The sequence below is a fragment of the Mirounga angustirostris genome, unplaced genomic scaffold, assembly GCF_029215605.1.
Source record: "Mirounga angustirostris isolate CCGP_5_RB_7025 unplaced genomic scaffold, mMirAng1.0.hap1 SCAF_3, whole genome shotgun sequence".
NCBI classification, from domain to species: Eukaryota; Metazoa; Chordata; class Mammalia; order Carnivora; family Phocidae; genus Mirounga; species Mirounga angustirostris.
In genome coordinates, this window is record NW_026991711.1 from 68,132,682 (window position 1) to 68,154,038 (window position 21,357).

The window sequence follows — 21,357 nt, forward strand, 5'->3', positions numbered from 1 at the left end:
ATTCATTCCTTAGACATTCTGCCCCCCAAAAAGCCATATGCCCACTTGATAAATTGCAGCCTTGAGTAGTGGGGGTATTTTTAGGCAAATATTCTACAGTGGCTTTTGTGCATCATATTCTCTAATGCCACATGAGTAATCCATGCCCACCTAAAATTACTTGCACTTTTTATTGATTCACCCTTGGCCTTGGGCTCAGTGAACAGGAATGAGCTGAGCTACGTGAACTCACAGACCCTGGCTACTGATGCTTGTATCTACCCCAATACTGAGATCGCATTTAGAATCAGGATGGTCTCTTGACAATTCAGACACCACTTTTCAATGGAGAATAGGAGTAACTTCATTTGATGCCATCTTTGATTGAACTGAATGTGTGATCCCTTTTTGCCTTCCCACTCCTAATCTAGAGAATACACAGGGATACATTTTCCCCATTTCTTCAGATGCCATAGTGGAGGGCAGGAGTGGTTGCTATTACTGTTGTGGTGGTGGGGACTATTTCGTTTTGAGAAATGGCCTTAGTAGCTTGCCTGTTATTTCTCAGAAAGAAGGTCAACAGACCACTTTCCTAAAACTATAGTCTTTAGCAGATGCCCCAACATTAACCTGTGAATAACCTCCACATAGAGCAAACCAATGAATCCAGTTACTTAAGCATTATTTTTTGTTGTTGTTTTAGAGCTTTTACCAAAATTGCACATTAATCAAAGGTAGATGATCTATGGATATCTTACTGAGAAAACTTGTTGGAGAGGTGAACTTAGGTGAATATATGGAAATGCCCACTCTGATCTCTTTTACAACCCTAAAAGCATTGTAGTCATGCCCTTACGCATAGGACTTTGTGGCCTCAGTTGTACTTTTGTTGTTTTGTTAGCACAGACCCAAGATTGTGTTTTGTGGAGGGTAACATTTTATTCAGACACGTGTTTTTCCAAGCTTCTCGATTTTCCTAAGGGTATATAAGACTCATCCTTCCTCTTGGCTAACCCTCTTAGAGTCTTTGGCTCTGCCTTTTACCAAGAACAAAAAATATTTTGTTCTAAACATTATAATGTGTGGCCAGCGAATGCTTATCAACAAAAGCTCTATTAAGAGAAAACAGTGTTTGTTCAGAAATACCTAAAGGAAATGCAGTCCATCTATGCCATTAGCTCAGTAGTGATAATGTTTCTCAAGGGCCCAGCATGTTTTAGGCATTGTCCTGGCTGTTTTACATTCACTGTCTCATTTAAGACCATACCCACCTTGGGTGGTGGTATTCCCCCAGGTCGCAATGGTACAGCCAACCCTTGCTTGAAAAGCTAACTCCAGAGTCCAGGTTTTTAAAAACTACACTCTACTGGTGATACCATCTCTAGCATTGAGGGACACGTGGAGAAATGGCCCTAAAAACTCACTGATGAACCTACTATCAGGATTTTGTCGATAATGTTGACTCTTACATGAGGTGGGTGTCCTTGCTGTGATCATGGAAGAGTTTTTCTCTAGCCCCAACACCTGAAAGCATGGTGTTTCTTTCAGACAACTAGTCTGTTTCTTATATTAAGAACAACTGGATATGTTTTCCTCTCTATATTAGCTGCTTAGAAAGACTAGAGCCAAATATGTGTTCTTCCTGTGGTAAATATATGTAAATTTTTGGTATGAATTTTGTACATCATTCCTAGTTTCAGCTACTCTTTTTATCTTGATTTTCCTTTTGCTCAAATGTTCTTATCTATGATCTTTAATTGTATCTTATACATTTTATAGATCATTGAATTCTTTCTTGAACACAGTTGGGTGGAAATAAATGAATTGGAATATGGCTATTCCACTCACCACGTAGTGTTTAGTGTAGACTGGAAACCACTCAGGACCCCTGCAGATTCCGAATAATGGGTAGCGCCAGTAACACCACTGTTACTAGGTCCAGTCTCCTGTCCGAAGCAAAAGTCCTACAAATCGAGAGAAGGACAGTGGGCAACCAAAATCTCCCCAGTCCTGGCTCGCTGGCTTATTCTCAGTCTCCACATCAAGCCTGTCACAGGTTTTTTCAATCTGGAAGAATGCCTTACTGGAAAAACATGTGCTGGCAAAGCTTTGTAGGCAAAAGACTTATTTTCAAGGACATAAATATGGATTATAAATGTAACCAAAACGAATAAGGCAACCCTCTCTTGTATCGGTCAAAAGTAAGAATCTGTAAGATGTCCAGGGGACTTTCACCAGAGCCCATTACTCCCTTATGAAGCACTCCACATCTGTGGGGCTTCCCACCTGGGAAGTCACAGAGTGTGGGAAGCACACAGAGAACCCCCTCTGGTCCCTGTGAAAAGGAAGGTGGTAATAAGAAGAGAGCAAGGGAAAACGGGACAAACACAAGGAAGAATTAAAACCAGGCTCAAAAAGAAGACTGAATGAATGAAGTGAATGAAGTGAATGAAGTGAATGAAGTGAATGAATCAGTAAAGAAGGAGGGGACAAGAGCAAGAGGGAAGGAACATACATCACATTAGACTGTTCTTTCTTTGCCAGTAGCACCTCCTTGGAACTAAAAAGTTTCAGGTCTGCACAGGATCTTGAGATCTCATGCCCTGGGTCGTAGAAGACCAGAACATCCCAGAACACCTTTCCTCCAAACCACGCCGACTGGCCTCTGTGTTGCCTCCCTTTACACTGTGTCCTTGACCCACCATCCCAGACTCTCCCATGGGGCTTTGCCCTGATCTCAGGGGAGGAGGCTTCCTGCAATGAGCTGGCCCCCTTTTCCTCCTGCTAAGCGTTCACCTCCAACATAAGCATTCATCACTGACAGTTGAATGCAGCCCCACAGGGCCCTGAAACATGGCCAACGTTTGGCCTCCTACACTCCCCAAGTGCAGAACAGTTTATATATGATGAAACACAGTGTAGCTATTCTCCCCCTCGCAGCTGGCCCTAGCTGAAATAAGGAAGTTTAGCCCTCAATTATGAACCATTTGTATTCAGACATAGCCATGTGTGAGAGGAGCCTTGCTCTGTTGGCTGAGCTTTTATTTCTGCCCTAAATCAGCGGCGTACAGAGACGCAGGTGATGCTTGTCCTGACGAATATGGAGTCACGCAGGGAGAGGCCAAGCCTGCGGGGCTCAGAATCAGAACCCGCCACACACGGTACTTCGGACCCTTTCTTTTTCTGAATAAAACCAACCTTTCTTCATTAGCCAGGCCCATTTCTGAAGAAGAGCAAAAGGAAGTCCCGATAAACATCGTCAAGGACTGAAAGGATTAGCATAAAAGGGATGCCAAGTAGGAGGTTTAATATTATTTAGATGAAATTTGAATTCTAATGCAGCACTCGTGTGCCCGACCTCTCCTTCTACTAGAACAGTAAGTTTTAGAAGGTTGATTATGCTGGGAAGACACTTCCTACTCAGTACAAGTGTCCCCTACCTGCTGGCTGTTCCTCACAGTCCTCTTGCCTCCCTCAGATGAGATAAGTGATGCTCTGGGACCTTTTCAGATTATACTCCTTGCTTTTTCAGAGCTGGGTTTTTGGGTAGAAGACAACAGAGAGGAAAGGAAATTTTACCTGTAAAATGAGTGATCACGTGCAAGATGCTTCTAAAATGAATGCTGGGTTGCTGCCACCGAGCTCCCCTTTTCGGAGAGGGTGTCTGAGCCGTGCTTTAGAGGTACATGAGCGCAGGACCTGCTAGGGAGTTTGCAGTTTGCAAGGCCTCGTGCAAAATGAAAATGTGAGATTCTCTGTTCATACATTATTAAGAATTTCAAAATGGTGACAGCAGAGAATTAAACCAAGCGTGGAGCCCTGTGTGACTACCAGTGGTGACAGACACAGAGGCAGAGGAAAGACATGTCACACCCCTTGGGGCTTCCTCATAATGAAGCTGAGGGATCTGGGGCAGCCTCCCACCCATGGTGATGACAAGGCTGCCCTCAGAAGCAACAGTGCCAATTTCATCACCACTTTGAAAACTCTTCTAAAGAAGCAATGATTATTGGCAATCACTCAGGCCACCACCCGTGGTTGTTTGGTGAGGGTAGATCGACTTCTCCCTGTTCTTGGGATCTCTGCACCATCGGAAGAATCTTCTGCTTGCTGTGTCTGGGGAGTTTTCCACTGCAAGGAACAGAAAGCTGTCCCAAGATGGCTTCAGCAAGAGGAAATTCATGAACTCAGGGGACAAGAAGTCAGGAAGTAGGGTGGTTCCGGCGTGCTTTTTTTCATCAGCTCAAGGCGGGTTTTGAAGACTGGCGTTTCTTTCCTTCTGTCCCTTCTGCCTTCCTTAGCTACTATATCTGGAATCTGGTCTGAGTTCAGACCACCTTTTCTTTATTAGGTTCAGGGAAGAAATTTCCTTCTGTGCTTCCAACAAAAATCCACAGATCCCACAGATACTTCCCACGTCCCTGGAAGATAAGGGTGGGACGGGAAGGTTACTGTCAGAATCTGAGGCAGAACAAATAAATACCTGACAGCCCTCTGGACATCCTGTGAGATCTAAGTCAGAGCAAGCAGCTCAGAGCCCGCAGCTGGAGAGCTCCTGACATGTCAAAAATAATTAAAATAACAATATTTGCTGAAGCTAGAAAGAAACTTGGAAACAGACAACACAAAGAAAACATTGCTGGGATGTGTTTGCGCACGCACACCAGTGTGCACCCAAAATAAAGCCAGCAAGACACAGTGGATGCTCTGCAGTTTACACACAAGCACTTGTCTGCTTTATTCTCTTGACAGATTCCAATCAATATTTCTCTGCTGCTGAGAAAGTAACAGGAATTCTCAAAGGGAATAACACCGATTCACAGGAGGATAAATGTCTGTGAGTCACACTTAGGAATTCACCTTCCGGGCCCTGGGATTCTGAGAACTCCCGTGTAGCACAGCCCTGTGGCACTGTCCCGGGCCTCCTTCCAGAACTAGAGGAGTCGAGAATGTAAACACATTGAGGATGGATCTCACTTTAGTAATCATTCATTTGACGTCTTGAATCTTTCCTTTGACAGTACATGCTTTCTTCTCGTGCACTTTGGTGACATTTGCAGTAGTTGCCGGAGGATGACACGTGTTCCTTAGACTCTTGAAGAGACATCTAAGTACGGCAAAGTTATACATTTTCTAGATATTCCAAACTTTCAGGATAAAAAAGAGAGCAATTAACGTTTTAAGTGACAGTATGCCGGAATATCCCGATCTGTGGAATTAGAGTGATAAGCCTTGGAATGCAAGAAAAGTATTACCGAGAATTCTGGTTTTTATTGCCACAAAGAGTAGCAGTGGATCATTTCCCCTGCGACCTATTCAGCCGACATATACAAATCCCTGAGTATTCTCTAATTGCTTGGAGTTCTTCCCTTGCTGTCATTGTACTTAAAAGGAATTAGAACTGCTCTCCATTTATAGCAATAACCAAGAGAGCTCTCCTCAGACACCTGAACTTGGGTCAAGGCCGGCCTGGCACGCGGAGCCGCCTCGGACACGGCCCGGCGCCTTTCCCCAGGCATAGGGAGGAGGCGGCGTGGCTCCCTGGCGTGCCGCCACTTACCTGGCTGGCCACTTGGAATGTTCCTACCTTGCTTTTTGGAAACGGGCCAGCCTGTGAGCCCTTGAGGAATGAGAAAAGGAGAGATTGAGGTTGGTTGAATGAAGGACCAAGGTGGAGCAACTCGATGCCCTACAGGCATTTAAGAATAGCAGATATGCAAATTCACTGTAAGCCCCTGGGGGTGGGGGCAGGTGTCAGGGACACTCAGCCCTTTCTTGGGTAGCGGCAAGTCCGGAGTGCAGAGCCTCTAGAGGGGCCTGGAGTGTAAGCTGCCGACGACCCTTGCAGGAATCTCTGTTCTCCTAGGGCTCCTCTCCACCTCACTCATTCCTACTAGGAGCATTATCTCCTGGGTGCCTTATTGCTCCATTTATTTGTCAAGCAGAAGAGGAGTCTGAGCCCTAGGGATGAAAAAGGCCTAAGACAATGTCTTGAAGTCTGAAAAAATGCCACCCAGGAATCCTCACTAGAGCCACGGCTTATGCACAGAGTCACTAATCAGGCAGAGTAGTAAGTGCCAAGCATCATAGGAGAAACACACATAGGGAGTATTATGAGGATTCCAAAGAAGGACAAGAAATAGGACTTTTAAATCAAAATACATGCTTATAGTATTATTATGTTTCAGGAGCATATTCCCTACACCTCTCCCCCAAAGGTGCACTGGATATGGTTGCTTATGTGGGAGCCACCAAACCTCCCATTGACCAAACTCTCTCAAAACCCCCACTAGAGTGTAAACACTAGAGGGCAGGGAATTTTGTCTGGTCTGCTCACTAACGATGCCTAGCAAGGGTAGATATGCCTGAGATAGAGTGGTATTGAATCACTGCTTGTTGGATAAATGAATGACATGATAGCATTTAGTCAAGAAGACTGCAGGTTACAAAGCACAGCTATATGTATTTTGTCACTTAGTCTCCACAATAACCCTGTGAGGTGGGCTATTATTCTTACCCTTATTTTATAGGAGAGGGAGTCAGCATTCAACTACTGCCCGAAGTAACTCACCTACTAATTTACATTTTACTAGTTTGGATGCAGTTGCTGCTCATCCAGCCCTGACTCCATGCCTTCTCATGACTCCCAAAGTGCTTGCCTTAGGAAGAGGATGGCTGGGGGGAAGGTGGCCTCACTAACATGTCCCTGTGACTTGTTTCAGGTGGGTCTTTTTCGAAAATCAGGCGTGAAATCTCGAATCCATGCGTTACGTCAGATGAACGAGAACTTCCCCGAGAATGTCAGCTACGAGGACCAGTCTGCGTATGACGTGGCAGATATGGTAAAACAGTTCTTTCGGGACCTCCCGGAGCCTCTTTTCACCAACAAGCTCAGCGAGACCTTCCTCCACATCTATCAGTGTAAGTGGAAGGAATGCAGATCAGTGTCCTCATGTGCACCCATCCACTTAAAAAGCATTCTATAGACTGAGGTCTAGTTACACAAGTAGTACATGAATCCCTAAAGAAATGTATAAAAGTTATCATTCTCTGCTTCTTTCCAGAAGTAAACTGTGTTCCCAGTTTGACATGGAAATCTCCAGGCCATTTGTTAAGCATTTGAAAATACCTTTTTGACATCAAAGTTTTCCTTCTCAGTAGGGTTTTGCATAAGGTCTAAAACTAACTCTCAGTGTACTTTTAATAACTTTAAAATGAGAAGGGGACACAATAGAACTTATTTTGTTTATAAGTATTTTTTAAAACTTAAATTTAAGTTTTTAAAGATTAAGCATTGCCTTGGGATATATGAAATTCAAAGCCAAGTGTGTTAAGATGACCAGAAATAAAAAACAAATGTATTTTAATACAGTGTATTTTAATTGGCAAAAAGTAGGCAAACCAAATCAAGCTTATGTTTAATGCAACGAATTTGTATCTTCACTTGGAATTTTTTAAGTGATGTTAAGTTGAAAATTCTCAGCAAAGCCCCTATAATTAAAATAATCATTGAATAAAAGAATTGCTGATTAATAAGCGTATCCTTCTAAAGGTAGCTACAAAGGGGGTAGTAGAAATGAACACGTGACTCTTTTCTAGACGCAATAATGTTATGATTATAAATTATTTCAGTGGTCCAAGTCCTGATTCTTTAGAAAAAAAAAATATTTGGCCTGTGGACTTTGAGTTTTCAGGAAAATATGCCTGAAATGGGGATCAACAAATGGAATTGATCCAATTTGAAGAAGACCCTTGCTATAGAGAATTCTGTGCTGTGTTTAAGGAGCCTACAATATTGCAAATCCAAAAAGGATTATAATAAATAGCACTTGTAAAAACAGGATAAAGTGATGACCCACTAAATAAATATTATTTTGTCAAAGTGAATAGGCTAAGTTAAATTAATGACACACGTCACGTGAGCCCAAACAGAGAGAGTTCAGGACTTTGTTGCCTTAAGAGGTCGAGCTGCATTTTCCAGTTAAGTCTCCTTCATGGTTTGGAACTATCATATATGATTCTTTACATTTAATCAGTTCTAAGGCTAGGGTCGACACTAGTCTAAGGTTAAAGCCAGATTGTTTCTAAGAAATAAATCCCTTTGGCCCTTTCTGAGACTCACCAACAATAAACCAGATCAAAGCAGTGTTTATTTTAGCTGAGCAAACATTTACTGAGTTCCGCTTATGCGCAGGGCAGTGCCGCACGCTGAAGATGATATGGGTGGGTAAGACTTACTCTCCGCTCTCAAGGATCTTACAACTGAGGGAGATGAGACATGTACATATATAACTGCAATACAGCGAGATTGGAGAAATTCCATAGTAAGGTTACAAAGAAAATCCAAGGAGGTTGAGATGAGGACTAGGACTTGGTGGGGAACTGGCAGCTGAAGGTGGAGAAATGGAAGGAACATGCCTTGAATGACTCACATAGCATGAGCATGGTCCAGGAGGTTCCAGGGTATTCTTCTGGCTTGTGTGAATGGTAACTGTATGACACAGTACCAGTGACACTGAAAAATTAGACCAGGGCCATCCCAAGGAAGGCCACTGAATGTCAAGGCACAGAGTTTATACTTGATTCATTAAGCACTGAGGAACCCTTGGGTGTTGTTGAGGGGGTTACCAGTTACAGTACTCTCAGCTGTAAAGACAGAACCAGAAATCCAACAAATAGTTTAAACAATAAGGAAATTTTATAATCATACATGACAAGAAATCTGGACTTAAGAAATTCCAAAGTCAGTTAATTTCACAGCTCGGTGATGCCAGGGCTGAAGTCAGCCTCTCTCGGTTACACCCTCAAGGTCACAATACGATTGCCACAACTTACAATGATTGTGTCTTCCCAAAATCACACTCAAAGGCAAGAAGAGAGCAGAAGGGCTTCCCCTGGGGCATATGTCTCTTTTTATCAAGGAGATAAATTTATAGAAGCTCCTAGCATTTATCTTGGTCCCATAGGCCAGAAATGGTCTACATGTTCTCCCTTAAATCAGTCACTGGAAAGAGGACTGGGATTACCACTTTGGGTTTAGGCCAACATGGTTATGCCCAGAGTATGAGGGAAGGAAAGGGCCCATCTTCCCTGAACATATTCCAGATGGCACCCGAACAGACAGTGTATTTTCTTATAGAGGAGGAAGGAGGGAGTAGGTATTCAGTAGGCAGCCAAGTCTGTGTCTGCCACAAGGGTGAATGTCCATCAGGACTGCTCTTGTGATCCATGAATCTGGAAGTGCTGAACAAGAGATATTGGGTTGTACAAGAACGGAGGGTTAGTGAGTAAGCTAACATATTAACTGAGGCGCTGATTACCTGCAGTGACTTCCAGCAGTGAGACTGGAAATTCAGTGTTCCATGGATAGACTCTGGAGTCAAAGAGGACTGTTCTTCCTCCCCTTCTGCAGAGCAGTTCTAATTTTAGCTGTGTTACTTCTTGGACTTTCTTCAAACGATTAGAGTTTGGATGGATAATGAAAAGAGTTGAAACCCACTGGTCTCCTGGAGGGAGAAGGATGGAGGGATCAGATACTACTCTGTAGTCTTAAAGTTTGGTGACTGGGAGAATACTGAAAAAAAGAGGGGAAGGAGAGCTGGTGTGAGGGCAAGGAGAGGAGAGGTGTTCAGAATCAACTGGATGTTGCGTTTGAGGTGCTGATAGCCATCCGCATGGTCGCTATTATCAACACTGAGATACACAGATCTAGAATAGTCTCCCGAGAGCTGAGAAAGAGGCAGGAACCACAGGAATGTCAAGTGTGACAAAGGTCCAAGAGGATAAGTTCCAAAATGAATGCTGAATTTAGGGATTAATGGTTGACCTTCACAATCATTTTTAGTAGAAAATAATAGAAGATACTTTTTGATGGATAAAGGAATAAGTGAGTGAAGGGAAAGTTGAGACAGCGTGTAGCCATGACAAGATGACTCTTAAAAATGTTGTTGTGAAGAGGAGGTTAGCCATCTAAAGTTAAACAATGTACACACTAGACATCTTAGCTAAAGCAGCATATTAAAAGCAGTTCAATGGCTCAACTGAATTTCTAACACTTCGGTGACAAGCTTGAAATTGTTAGTAGTATCTCCTGTTTCAGCACAAGCAAGAAAAAAAGAACAAGGTTCTGCTATAATTTGAACAAAACGGCTCTTTTCTACTCAACCCAGATCTATCTTGTGCCACACACTGGATGTGGTGGGGGTAGAGATGGGTTCTAGAACATGGAATGTAGTCAGGCTTTTCCAGAAATGTGGATTTGCTGGCTGACCGGGGCCAGGAGTGTGCCCAGCGCTGGGATGTACAATGGTGGGGAGGAGCAGGACCCGGGCAGAAGGTCACACACAGCCCCTCTGGGGCAGCAGGCTCCAGATGTCTTTATCATGTACCCTACAAATAGTAAATATCTGAGCATGTATACTTATTTCTTTCTCATAATAGAAATATACTGTGATCTACTGTGATCTACTGTGCATGTTATAAAACATAACCAATCAGTATTTTTAAAGCATGAGAGAAAACGTAAACACCATTGGAAGTCCTGATATTTTCTTCTCCCAAGTCAAGGATTGTCACAGGCACATTCCTCCACCCTTTCAGAGGACAGACAGCCTACTGCAGAGACCTGCTCTAGAACATGGTATTTTAAGAAAGACAGTGTAACCAAAGTGAGCTCCTGATGGTATCTTTTGGAGTGAGAAGAATAAGGGCAGTTGAGTCAGACCAAAAAGATCAGTAATAAACCCAGCCAGGGGGCATCAAAATGCAGTGCCTAGCACCCATCTGCCATGATTTTCCCTATCAGTTCACAGCATATATTCGGGGCCAGGGCCCTTCTAAGTCGGCATGACCAGCACCCACCACCACCACCCCACAAGGACCACCCTGAAGGGGAATGGCCTGACAGGGCCAGACTCGCCCCATAACCTTAGCGAGCCTGGTTCCTCTTCCCCAAGCACAACCTCAATTTCCGTTCTCCCCAAGATTATGAAATGCATGCCATTGGGTCACCACATGAAGCCAATAACGCACCTCCTCCGCACCAAGCCCTGGGTGACTAGTAGGAAAAAGAAAGAGGCGTCCGGCTGATGCTTAAGGACCTGACCCACTAGCAGTCATTCCAGAGGGCCAACCAGCTGGATCCCACCATGGTTAATTGTGCCAAACTGGCATCGAGGCCTGGAGGCTCCAGTAGGGGTGGGGAAAGGCAAGGCTGCCGTCCCCTAACACAGTGGTGTCCAAACACGCCCCACAGAGCCCTGGGCATCCCGAAAGGTGCTTCCCAAGCTGTCTGGTGGGAGGGTGGGCATGAGGGAAGCCAGGCTGACAGTGCCCCAGCCTATCACCAACTTCAGCCAGAGCAGAAAACCAGTCTGGACACAGCTGAGCAGGTGGATGGCGCAGAGACCATGAAAGGCCAGGACGGGGGCGTTCCTTGCCAAATAGCTCTCATTGTAAAGGCACAGGGCGGGGTTCGGAGGTGGACGGCTGGGGTTCCCGTCCCAGCTCTGCCTCTCACCAGCTGTGGGTCCTGAGCAGTGACTGACTTCTTTGTGCCATGAGTGGCCATCGCCATGATTGGGGATGATGGTCGTGTCTCGGAGTGTGTCTTCACATGGGAAGGTGGACCTTACTCACTGTGTCCCGGCTGGCTCTTTCTGCGGCTTTCCCTCTCATGACCTGGCACCCACTTCTCCATAGATGTCCCCAAGGAGCAGCGGCTGCAGGCAGTGCAGGCTGCCATCCTACTTCTGGCCGACGAGAGCAGGGAGGTCTTGCAGACGCTGCTGTGCTTTCTCAATGACGTGGTCAACTTGGTGGAGGAGAACCAGATGACACCCATGAATCTTGCCGTGTGTCTGGCCCCCTCCCTCTTCCATCTTAATTTACTGAAGAAGGAAAGCTCCCCCAGGTGGGTTTTTCTCATCAACAACCATAATCCTAAACTGGGTATTTCCTATAGTTGAATAAAAAAAAATTAAAAAAAACACTTCTTGTGTTGTATTTCAACTTAAGGATTTGTCGGCATTTAGTTTATACTCAGAAAGTGTTTTGAGGTGACCATAATTCACATGCTAGATATGAATCCAAGTAGTCTCGAAGGATGCCCACTGCGATCCAGAAAGCCTGAGAAGTTGTGCTGTGGTCTGTGGGTCGTGTGTGGGTGGGAAGGAGGAAGAAATACAAGAAGCCCTGTTTACAATCTTTAATGAGAAAAGGGGGGGACTTAAGGCACTAGCACCTGCAGTGACTGGTTTCAAACTCGGGGAAGAAATAGATGAATTTCTCCCCCAGCAGTCATTCCTGCCCTTGTATTTTTACAAGGCTTTTCATTATAAACTATCAGACTCTTAGCCTGATTCAGAGTATCTAGGCCATGTGGTCACTGCTTTTATTTGGAAATGAGAAAGTCTGGGATCTGGATCAGCATCCGGGCGTGAAGCGACAACAAAAGGGTTGGGCTCTGTGTTGCGCAAAGCTCTCGAGTGAGGGATCTGCTTATGACTCTGCCCTTCAATTACAGAGTCATACAGAAGAAATACGCCACCGGGAAGCCAGATCAAAAGGACCTCAGTGAGAACCTGGCCGCCGCGCAGGGGCTTGCCCACATGATCACAGAATGCGACAGACTGTTCGAGGTGAGCGAAAGGTTCCAGCAGCCTTCCTCTAGCTCTTGGAACCAGATAAGACACTTGGGATGGTGGCTGCATTTGCGGCTCATCGGGGTTTGCTCCTGATTTTACCATGACAATAGTACCCTCTGTAGCTCTGGTCTTTGCCCCCAAGAAGTGTGAGGAGCTGGCTGAGTAATCGAGGCTCTGCCAGTTAGACAGCTGGGGTTACTATGCTGATGGTTTTCAAGAAAACGGTCACATTACCTTCCGTTCAGGTTCAAGGCCAGCCAGCCAACTCTGCTGCATTTGTTAACTTGGACTTGATGAAGTTCAACATCTGCGTATGCGTGATATTGAGCAATCCCCCGTGACAGCTTATGAGTTTAGCCACAGATAGGTTCAAGAAGGAACTCAACTAGACTTCTGGCATACTTTTTGTGGTAAAGTTGGCATTTGTAAATGGGGAAAGTGTGCTAAAAAGGTAAAGCTATTTCTAAGTCATATTTGATGTTTCCCTTAAGTCTGTGTGCTTTAAGTTTCCTGAGGCCACATTTTGCCAAACTGAATAAAAACACATTAAAGATAAAATAAAAGGAAAATGGAAAGACTGAAAGGGAAGTCATTGCAATGTTTTGAATAATAACCGTAGTCTCAGAAACGTATTTGTTTTTCCTGACTTTAGGAAACTCCCCCACCCCAGCCTTGCCGCTGATCTTGGAAAAACATCCCTTGCCCCATGGCACTAGGCCCATTGCCCATACTGTGGTTTTTGACGAAATTGCTTTCTCTAACTATGAGTCTCAGCATCTCTTTAGCTCAGTATGTTGCTCTTTCGTGCATCTGTTGGTTCAGGTCCCGCATGAGTTGGTAGCCCAGTCCCACAACTCATACGTGGAGGCTGAGATCCACGCTCCAACTCTGGAAGACCTGGGGACCCAGCTGGAGGAGAGCGGGGCAACTTTCCATACGTACCTGGAACATCTTGTCCAGGGCCTCCAAAAAGAAGCCAAGGAGAAGTTCAAAGGCTGGGTCACGTGCTCCAGCACAGACAACACAGATCTTGCTTTCAAAAAGGTAATCTCAAGAGGTTGGAAAAAATTACCCCCAAAGAGTCCGGTGTAAGAAGCAGGGATTTGTTTCCAGGGCACCTGGGTGGCTCAGTCAGTTAAGCATCTGACTCTTGGTTTCGGTTCAGGTCATGGTCTCGGTGTCGTGAGATCGAGCCCCCAGTCGGGCTCTGCACTGGGTGTAGAGCCTGCTTAGGATTCTCTCTCTCCCCCTCCCTCTGCCACTCCCCTCCCCACCACCCTCTAAAAATATATAAATAAATTAAATAAATAAATAAAAATGGCCGTTCTGTCCGTGGGGCTCGGTACGCCCATGAACAGGTCAAAAATCCACTCTGGAGACTGCCGAGCTGTCCCTGTTGCACATAACCCGAGTGTAGACTGTGAAGCTAGGCTGCTGGCTGCCAGTCTTATCACTGTCCCTTAGCTGTGTGACGTTGGGCAAATCACATGCCTCTCTCTGCCTGGCTTCTCATTTGCATAATGGACATCATCCCACCACGGTCAGAGGACGGCTATTTACAAATCAAATGCGTTAGAATCTTTCCTGGCACGCAGTACATACTGTATGGGTTGGTGGTTACTATTCGTCTTATCATTATTATTTTTCCTCTAAGCCTAAAGATGAACATCCTAAAATTTTAAACCTGAGGTGTGCAGAATCACTCTTTCCAGTTACACCATCAGTGATGTTTTGTGAAGGTCCAGTGGAGAGCGATATGTGTGGGTTGGGACTAGTTGACCTCTTCAGTCTTCGATGGTGTCTTTCCTAAGGTGGGAGACGGGCACCCGCTGAAGCTGTGGAAGGCCTCTGTGGAGGTAGAAGCGCCCCCCTCCGTGGTTTTGAACCGTGTGCTGAGAGAGCGCCACCTGTGGGATGAGGATTTTGTGCAGTGGAAGGTTGTGGAAACCCTGGACAAGCAAACAGAAATCTATCAGTACGTGTTGAACAGCATGGCCCCCCACCCTTCCCGAGACTTCGTGGTTCTCAGGTAAGCCTGACTCTAGGGTTTAGGGTATTTTTTTTTTCCAAAAGCAGATGAAGAGCTGCATATTTAAGCATTTCACAGCGTTCTCCCACCGCAGTTCAGCCTCCCCTGGGAGCACTGAGCTGGCGCGTATTTCCCTCCGTGAAACCTGACTTCGCTCTATTTATGCCTGACTTCCTGCTTCCTTCACCCAATTTACGGCTCTGCCGGCCTCTCTTCTGGCCCCTTTCGCTATGGAGCATACGGTTTATTAGGCCGTAAATATTGTTCATTTCCTCCGAACAAAGTCCCAAGAATAGCTGCTGTTTGTCCAGTTGCACTTTCTGCCAAATTATGCAAATCGAATCGGACTTGTCTCCTGATTTTGCCTTCCTCCCTGGGGAAAGCAAGTCTTGGGTTTGTGTAACTCCCCATGAAGTGTGTGCAACTTCAAAACCCATCTGTATAACTTCAGATTTTCACAACTCATTGCCACGTAGGGAAAGCTTGGCACAACCCTGAAGGCCCAACTATGCAGAGAAGGTCAGATGTCCAGTCAGATTGCAGGGCCGGACAAGGCCTGCAAGTGTCTTGTCTACTGTTGAAGCATTGCTTCTGATCGGTTTATGGGCTGAGTTCTGGCCCCCTGCCCTCTGGGTTTGGAAGGGGGAGCTCAACCCATGACAGGGGTTGTGCAGCTGTGCCCCTGAGCTGGAGAGTCAGCAGTGAATCCGAAAGAACACGGATTGAGGAAACTAAGAAAGCAAATAAAATATAATTAAATCAATGTATTCTTTTTTATTGATAACTGATGGCAAACACTGTCTCTTCCCATATTTAGCAGTGTCAAAGGAATCGCTAGTGAAATTCCCAAATGTATATTTCAAATAGTTTCTTTACGAAAATCGTTTTGATGGCAAACTCCAGGTTACTTTTCACATGGGCCTTTGGAATTGGTCCTTGGGACCCTGAATTTGAAGGGCCATTTCTCCTTAAATATATGTGTTTGTCTTAGCAACCTGGGGATCCTGGTGGAGAATGTGGGCAGTCTTAAGTGTGGCTTATTACCACGGTTATGGGGACATTTGCCATCTCATGGAATTTAAACTGCACACCTTCACTCTTGTAAGCAGCAAATCAAATAGTTCTTCTGGGATGGCAGCCATGTGGATGGAGCCATGCCGTAGCCTGCCTCTTCCCTCCCCGTAGAGGGGGCTGAGGGCCAGAGTCCATGCATGGAACCTCCCTCCTTCGATCCACCCGGCAGTCCCACCAGCCTATTGCTCAGTACAGAGCATCATTCCAGCCCCATGGGGAGGCTGTGGGGATATTGCAGTGAATACAACAGACCTGCAGTCTCTCGGGGTTTACATTTTATCAGGGAGGGAGGGTCAATAAATAATAAGTAAGGGGATAATGTTACCCATCCTATGGGGAGGGGTGCAGGCGGAGGATAAGTAAGATAGGAGGATGGTAAGGGGTTAAATTTTAAATATAGTGGTTAAGGCAGAGTCTCACAGCATTGATAGTTGACCCACAACTAGAAGGAGAAAGTGGGTGGGTCATGAGTCTCTAATGCAGAAGAACACAACACTCGAGAATATTAACCATGCACCAGACATGGTTCCTGCAACAGGGATGTCTGTGGTTATGATACCAGAAGGTAGAAAGTGACAAGTATGGTGGGGAAGTCGCAGAGCCGAGACACTTCCTGTCTTCCGAGTGCCGCCCTGTTAGACTAGCAATCCCTTCAGGATTGCCACATTGCACTTGTGTTATCTCCTTCTCTAAATCCCCAGGAGCTTCTGTGATAGTTACTGCAGCTTTTTCCATTTTATCCTCACAAATCTGTACACCTCCCCGTCTTTATTGCTAATCATATCATCCCACATGAGGAGAACGGTCGCACCCGTGGAGAAGCTGCTCAGCATTTGTGTAGGGCTTGCTTCTTCCCAGGTTCTTGTGGGGCACGTATAATAGTTTCTCCTTCTGGTGCAGTAGGACAGGACGGACAAAGTTATAGATGACGTGGCCAAGCCAGGGATAGGGTTTGTGAGGTAAATAACTGGGATTATGATAATGAAACCTGTGTCCTGTGATAGAAATGGTCGTTATGCAGATGCTCTCATGGTTCCCGACTTCCATCTACAACATCTTCCCAAGTGGTAGCCCCGTCTCTGCTTGAATAGCTCCTGTAACAGGGAGCTTACTACTCCTCATACCACCTGGTTCATTTTTGGAGAGTGCACTTTGTGAGTCAGGTCTTCCCTCTCCCGAGCTGACACATGCTGTCCCGTCTCTGCCTGCTGGGGTCAGATCAGCTGTGCCTTTGTCATTCCACTGGGGAGCCACTCAGGTATTTGAAAACAATTAGAAAGCCACATGGGTTTGGTTTACTTCAGGCTAAGCACCACCAGCTCACCCTTTCCTTTAGGACTGAGTTGAGCATCGCCTTCTCCTGCATGCCCCGCCTTCCCTTGCACAGGATTGCAGAGCACTGTGAGCACAGCGGCATCACCACACTTTCCTTGGTGTTCTGTGGGTCTCTTTGTACGTCTGTTTCCTCTTCCTCAGCTGTATATCTTTGTGTCCTTAGTGGCTTCTCCTGTGCCCAGTAGATGTTTGCTGAATGGATGGAATGGACAAGTCCTAATTCTAAAACTCTAAGACCAGCCCTTCAGGAATGGCCAGGAACCTCTGCAGCCTCGATTTGGGGGTTCCAGAGGCAGATTGGAAAGCTGCAAGACCATCGCTGGCCTCTGGGTCAGCGGGCTGAGAGGCTTGCTTTGAATGGCACTGTAAAAATTTTACATACCCTTATGGAAGCCATTAGTTTAATCTGAGTAAGTAGGATGGGGATTTGAGCAGGAAAATGTAGGTGTAACCCTCGGTGCTGTGTCCAGGTTTTTCTTTCTCGCTTAGTCCTGGTTTTGACGTGCTGGTTGTTTTGCTACAGGACCTGGAAGACTGATTTGCCCAAAGGCATGTGTACCCTGGTGTCCCTCTCTGTGGAGCACGAGGAAGCCCAGCTCATGGGCGGTGTGCGGGCCGTGGTGATGGATTCTCAGTACTTGATAGAACCGTGCGGCTCCGGCAAATCGAGACTGACCCACATCTGCAGGATAGACCTGAAGTAAGTGTGCTCTACCCAGGATGGCAGGCACGCTCTGGGAGCCTCAGTTCAAGTGGCGGAGGCGCCAGGGCCCTGTTCGTCGTCTTGACGTCTTGTTGCGCTCTACTTTGTCTTTTCACTGCCACTAGCATGCTTTCATCGATGATTACTGACGCCTCCCCCTCTCTGCTTTCCTTTTCCTCATCTTCCCTAAAACTCTGACATTCTCTGGCAGCCCTCTGCTCTTTTTTCTTTCCAGCGCCGTTCCCACTTACCTATGCGTGCTTCTCACGCAGAGCAAACACACCACGTGGTGGCTTCTCAGTCACCGCGAGTCCCCTTCTCTTGTGCTGCTGTCACACCTGCTCTCCCTGTGTGGTCCCTTCCTGTTGCCCTGCTTGGAGAAGTAGCTAACGGAAATCCAACCCCGTCAGGGCAGTCGTGACGTGGAACAAGTTCTCCGTCTGGGTACAGAGACACTGAGATTCCTCAGCGAATTCCAGAATTCAGTCTGAATCTTAGCGCTGAAAAGACAGACTGAATACTTGGTCAGAAAAGCGTTTTCCAGGCACCTGATGACAGAATGAGGTTCTCGGGTCCTCCAGGGGTCAGCCCCCAGTTGTAGGCAAGTGCGCCCATGAGCAGGGCACAGGACACCCCTGTCTACTGTGATAAAGTGCTGAGATTTGGAAAAAGCCTTTCCCACTTCCTTTCTGATTTCTGTCCCCACAGAGGCCACTCCCCAGAGTGGTACAATAAAGGCTTCGGACATCTGTGTGCAGCGGAAGTCGCCAGGATTAGAAACTCTTTTCAGCCCCTCATTGCTGAGGGTCCAGAAACTAAAATCTGAGTTTTCCCCAGTGTGACATCAAACTCAGGGAAGAGGAAGTGAACGGAAACACTTGTGGGAGAGAGTGTGCTCGTGAGAAAGAGAGAGAGAAAAAGAGAGACTGAATGACATGGTTAATACTTTTAAAAATGGAAACACTGAGGAGTCAGAATGTTGAAGATGCAAGAATTTCTGAGAACTTTCCTAGCCCTCCTGGAGATGGCTACATCCCTACTAATATAATATTTTTAAAAATCAGAACATTTATCTATGTTACTTAAAATTAAATGGATTATTCCTTGTGCATTGCCTAATTTACTATTTAAAGGCTTCTAAGAAGCGTATTCGTAACTGTAAATAAATGTCTGTATAGCATATGTACATATGTGTGTATATCTCTATCTTTACTGTATATATGTACAATACCAATTTTATATATATTTGCGTCTTTTGAAAAGGAACGCATCTGACTCAGTGAGTCCCTTCCTCACTCACGTGGTTCTTTCCAAGTTGCTCTGGGCCCATCCCCCCACTGTCCTGTAAGCGGAGCAGAATCTGCTGCTAACACCGAGGTGTGAAAATGTGTAGTCTGTCAGTCTGCCCTGATGTTTAACCAAAGATTAGCGAACCAAAGGAAAACACATTCAAAGGTTCTTATGTGTTGTCAGTTTGTGTTATTCAAAAACGGAGCATGGAGTGTTGGATAAAGCCAGGAAAAGAACACTTACTCCTCTAAAAAGCACAGAAGTGGGGAAGAAGTTGTGACCAAAGGTAAGGCTGGGGGACCAGTTGCCCAGGGACCCAGCCAGCTGCAGCTTCAGGGAAATGTCAGATGCCCACTGGCCACTGGAGTCAGCACAGGGTGACTGAAAGAAACTTTATTTCCCTGCTGGTTAGAGCCAAATAGCGTAGCCTTTGCATATTCACAGCCAAAGGGAGCCTCTGTGTTTTATCAAGTTTTCATAGATACATTTCATCATGTTCTTAAATGTCATTCTATATGACCAGTGCCCTGTTTGGTCGCAGTTAATTGGCATTTTCTTACCAATATATTGCACTGAATTGAACTCTGGAAGCCAGGCAAGGGGAGGCGATGTCATTCGAGAGTCCTGGACCATCACAGTTTCAGGGAATTCTTATTTTGCTACATACGATGCTCTTCATTCAAGTTTTGCAATTTGAAAGACAGGGTTTTAAACTAACGGTAACCCAAAACTATGCTCTGCAATTAGTCTTAGAAAATATAAACAGGTTTCTTAATTTCATATTTCTTCATTAGCCAGTCAAGCTTACCTAGGTGTTTGACCCAACTTTATTTATTATTGTATAGACTAAGCTGATTGACTCTCCTTAACCAATTGTTTAATTGGTTGTGGGGTTTAAGTTGTGGGGTTTTTTTAATTGTAATTCAACAACTGTAGAGAGGAAGATAAGTTATTATGTTCAGTTTCAGGGAGAGATTTTCTTTGGTAATCCATGAGAGATTGGTATCATAATTTAGCAACTGGTGTGGGAGGAAAAAAAATTAAGTAAGTTTTCCCCTTTTCTGTATTGTATGCATTTATGTTATTATGTAATGTTTCTTCCTATCAGCAATGTGCAATTCTTTTATTGAGAGAAATAAAAAATGCTATATATGAATTCTGTATGGTGCAAGGGAAATCATACTATTTGAATTATGACGCAGGAATTTTTCATTTCCTTGCCTACACAAGAAGGTGCCAGCAAACCCATAATTTTCAATTTGGGCAGTGCTCTGTGAACAAAACAAATTCACTTCTGCCATGCGTCTTAAATTTAACCATATAGGATGGATTACTTCCCTATGCAAAGACAAGATTAACGAAGTTTAGTCTAGTTTAATACCGGTCCACAGATGGAATCCTAGGTGTTTGGAAAATATGATAGACACACAAGGAGGAATCGAATTGTATCACCTGGAGATCTAGTTCAAATGTAGACTCTGATTCAGGCAGTCTGGAGTAAGAGTCTCCATTTCTAACAAGTCTCAGGGATGCTCGTGCTGCTGGCCCTAAGACCATACACTCTGGGAAGCAAGAGGACACTAAAAACAAATATGATTGTATTTCTGACGACTCCTCTCTTCAAATTATCTGACTGGCTTTTCTATTTTTATGCACGTACTAATCACATCACTGCTGCATAACAGTGCGTCTACAAAAAAAAGGAAAAAGGAGGGAAAGGATGCATCAAGCTTGTTTGTCAAATACCACAGTGTTTTATTCATTGTTATCTTGCCAATGGAAGTAAAATATGATATTGCATTTAAATATTATATTTATACCTCATGTATATTCTTACCTCAATTGTTGGTATCAATCATCAATTGTAAATAAATAATTGCCAAGGCAAATAAATTTATATACATTAAATATTTCCTATTTTCTATAAAATATATGTTGATTTTCATGCTTCATCCTATAAGTGGAAAACCTGTATTCAGTATCTCTCCCAAATACAAGGATGTTGTTACCAACATTCACTAACAGTCTGGGTGCCTTAATTTGTGTCTAAGGCATTAAAGTGATGGAAAGGGCTTATTTTTTTACATTTCATTGTTCTTAAGTCTGGAAGTTATAAAAACACATGGTATTTTTTATCAAAGATTCAGTAAATTCTAGCTACATTTCATTTTCACTGAGTAGACAACAAATTGAGGTGTGATGAGGTGACTTCTGGCTGCACCACTAGACCAAGAAGAGTAGCCACATTTGACTCTAAGCCTCTTGCCTTCATTCTGTTTGTTCTCTGCTTTACTTCTAAAAGA

At 44.9% G+C, this 21,357-nt stretch overlaps 1 protein-coding gene across 14 annotated transcripts in view; it reads left to right on the plus strand.

The window, feature by feature from the left end:
- The window catches only part of STARD13 (StAR related lipid transfer domain containing 13), a 521,208-nt gene extending 500,469 nt beyond the window's left edge, over positions 1-20,739 (plus strand). For 10 of the 14 annotated variants that reach the window (XM_064586208.1, XM_064586209.1, XM_064586211.1 and 7 more), the window contains 7 exons: positions 6,702-6,900; positions 11,680-11,890; positions 12,503-12,616; positions 13,436-13,667; positions 14,435-14,652; positions 17,585-17,761; positions 18,473-20,739. In XM_064586208.1, coding sequence (XP_064442278.1) covers positions 6,702-6,900; positions 11,680-11,890; positions 12,503-12,616; positions 13,436-13,667; positions 14,435-14,652; positions 17,585-17,761; positions 18,473-18,590 — 1,269 coding nt within the window. In that variant the 3' untranslated portion in view covers positions 18,591-20,739. The other 4 variants (XM_045869308.3, XM_045869300.3, XM_045869303.3 and 1 more) reach the window with 2 other exon arrangements.
- Positions 20,740-21,357: the final 618 nt, after the last annotated feature.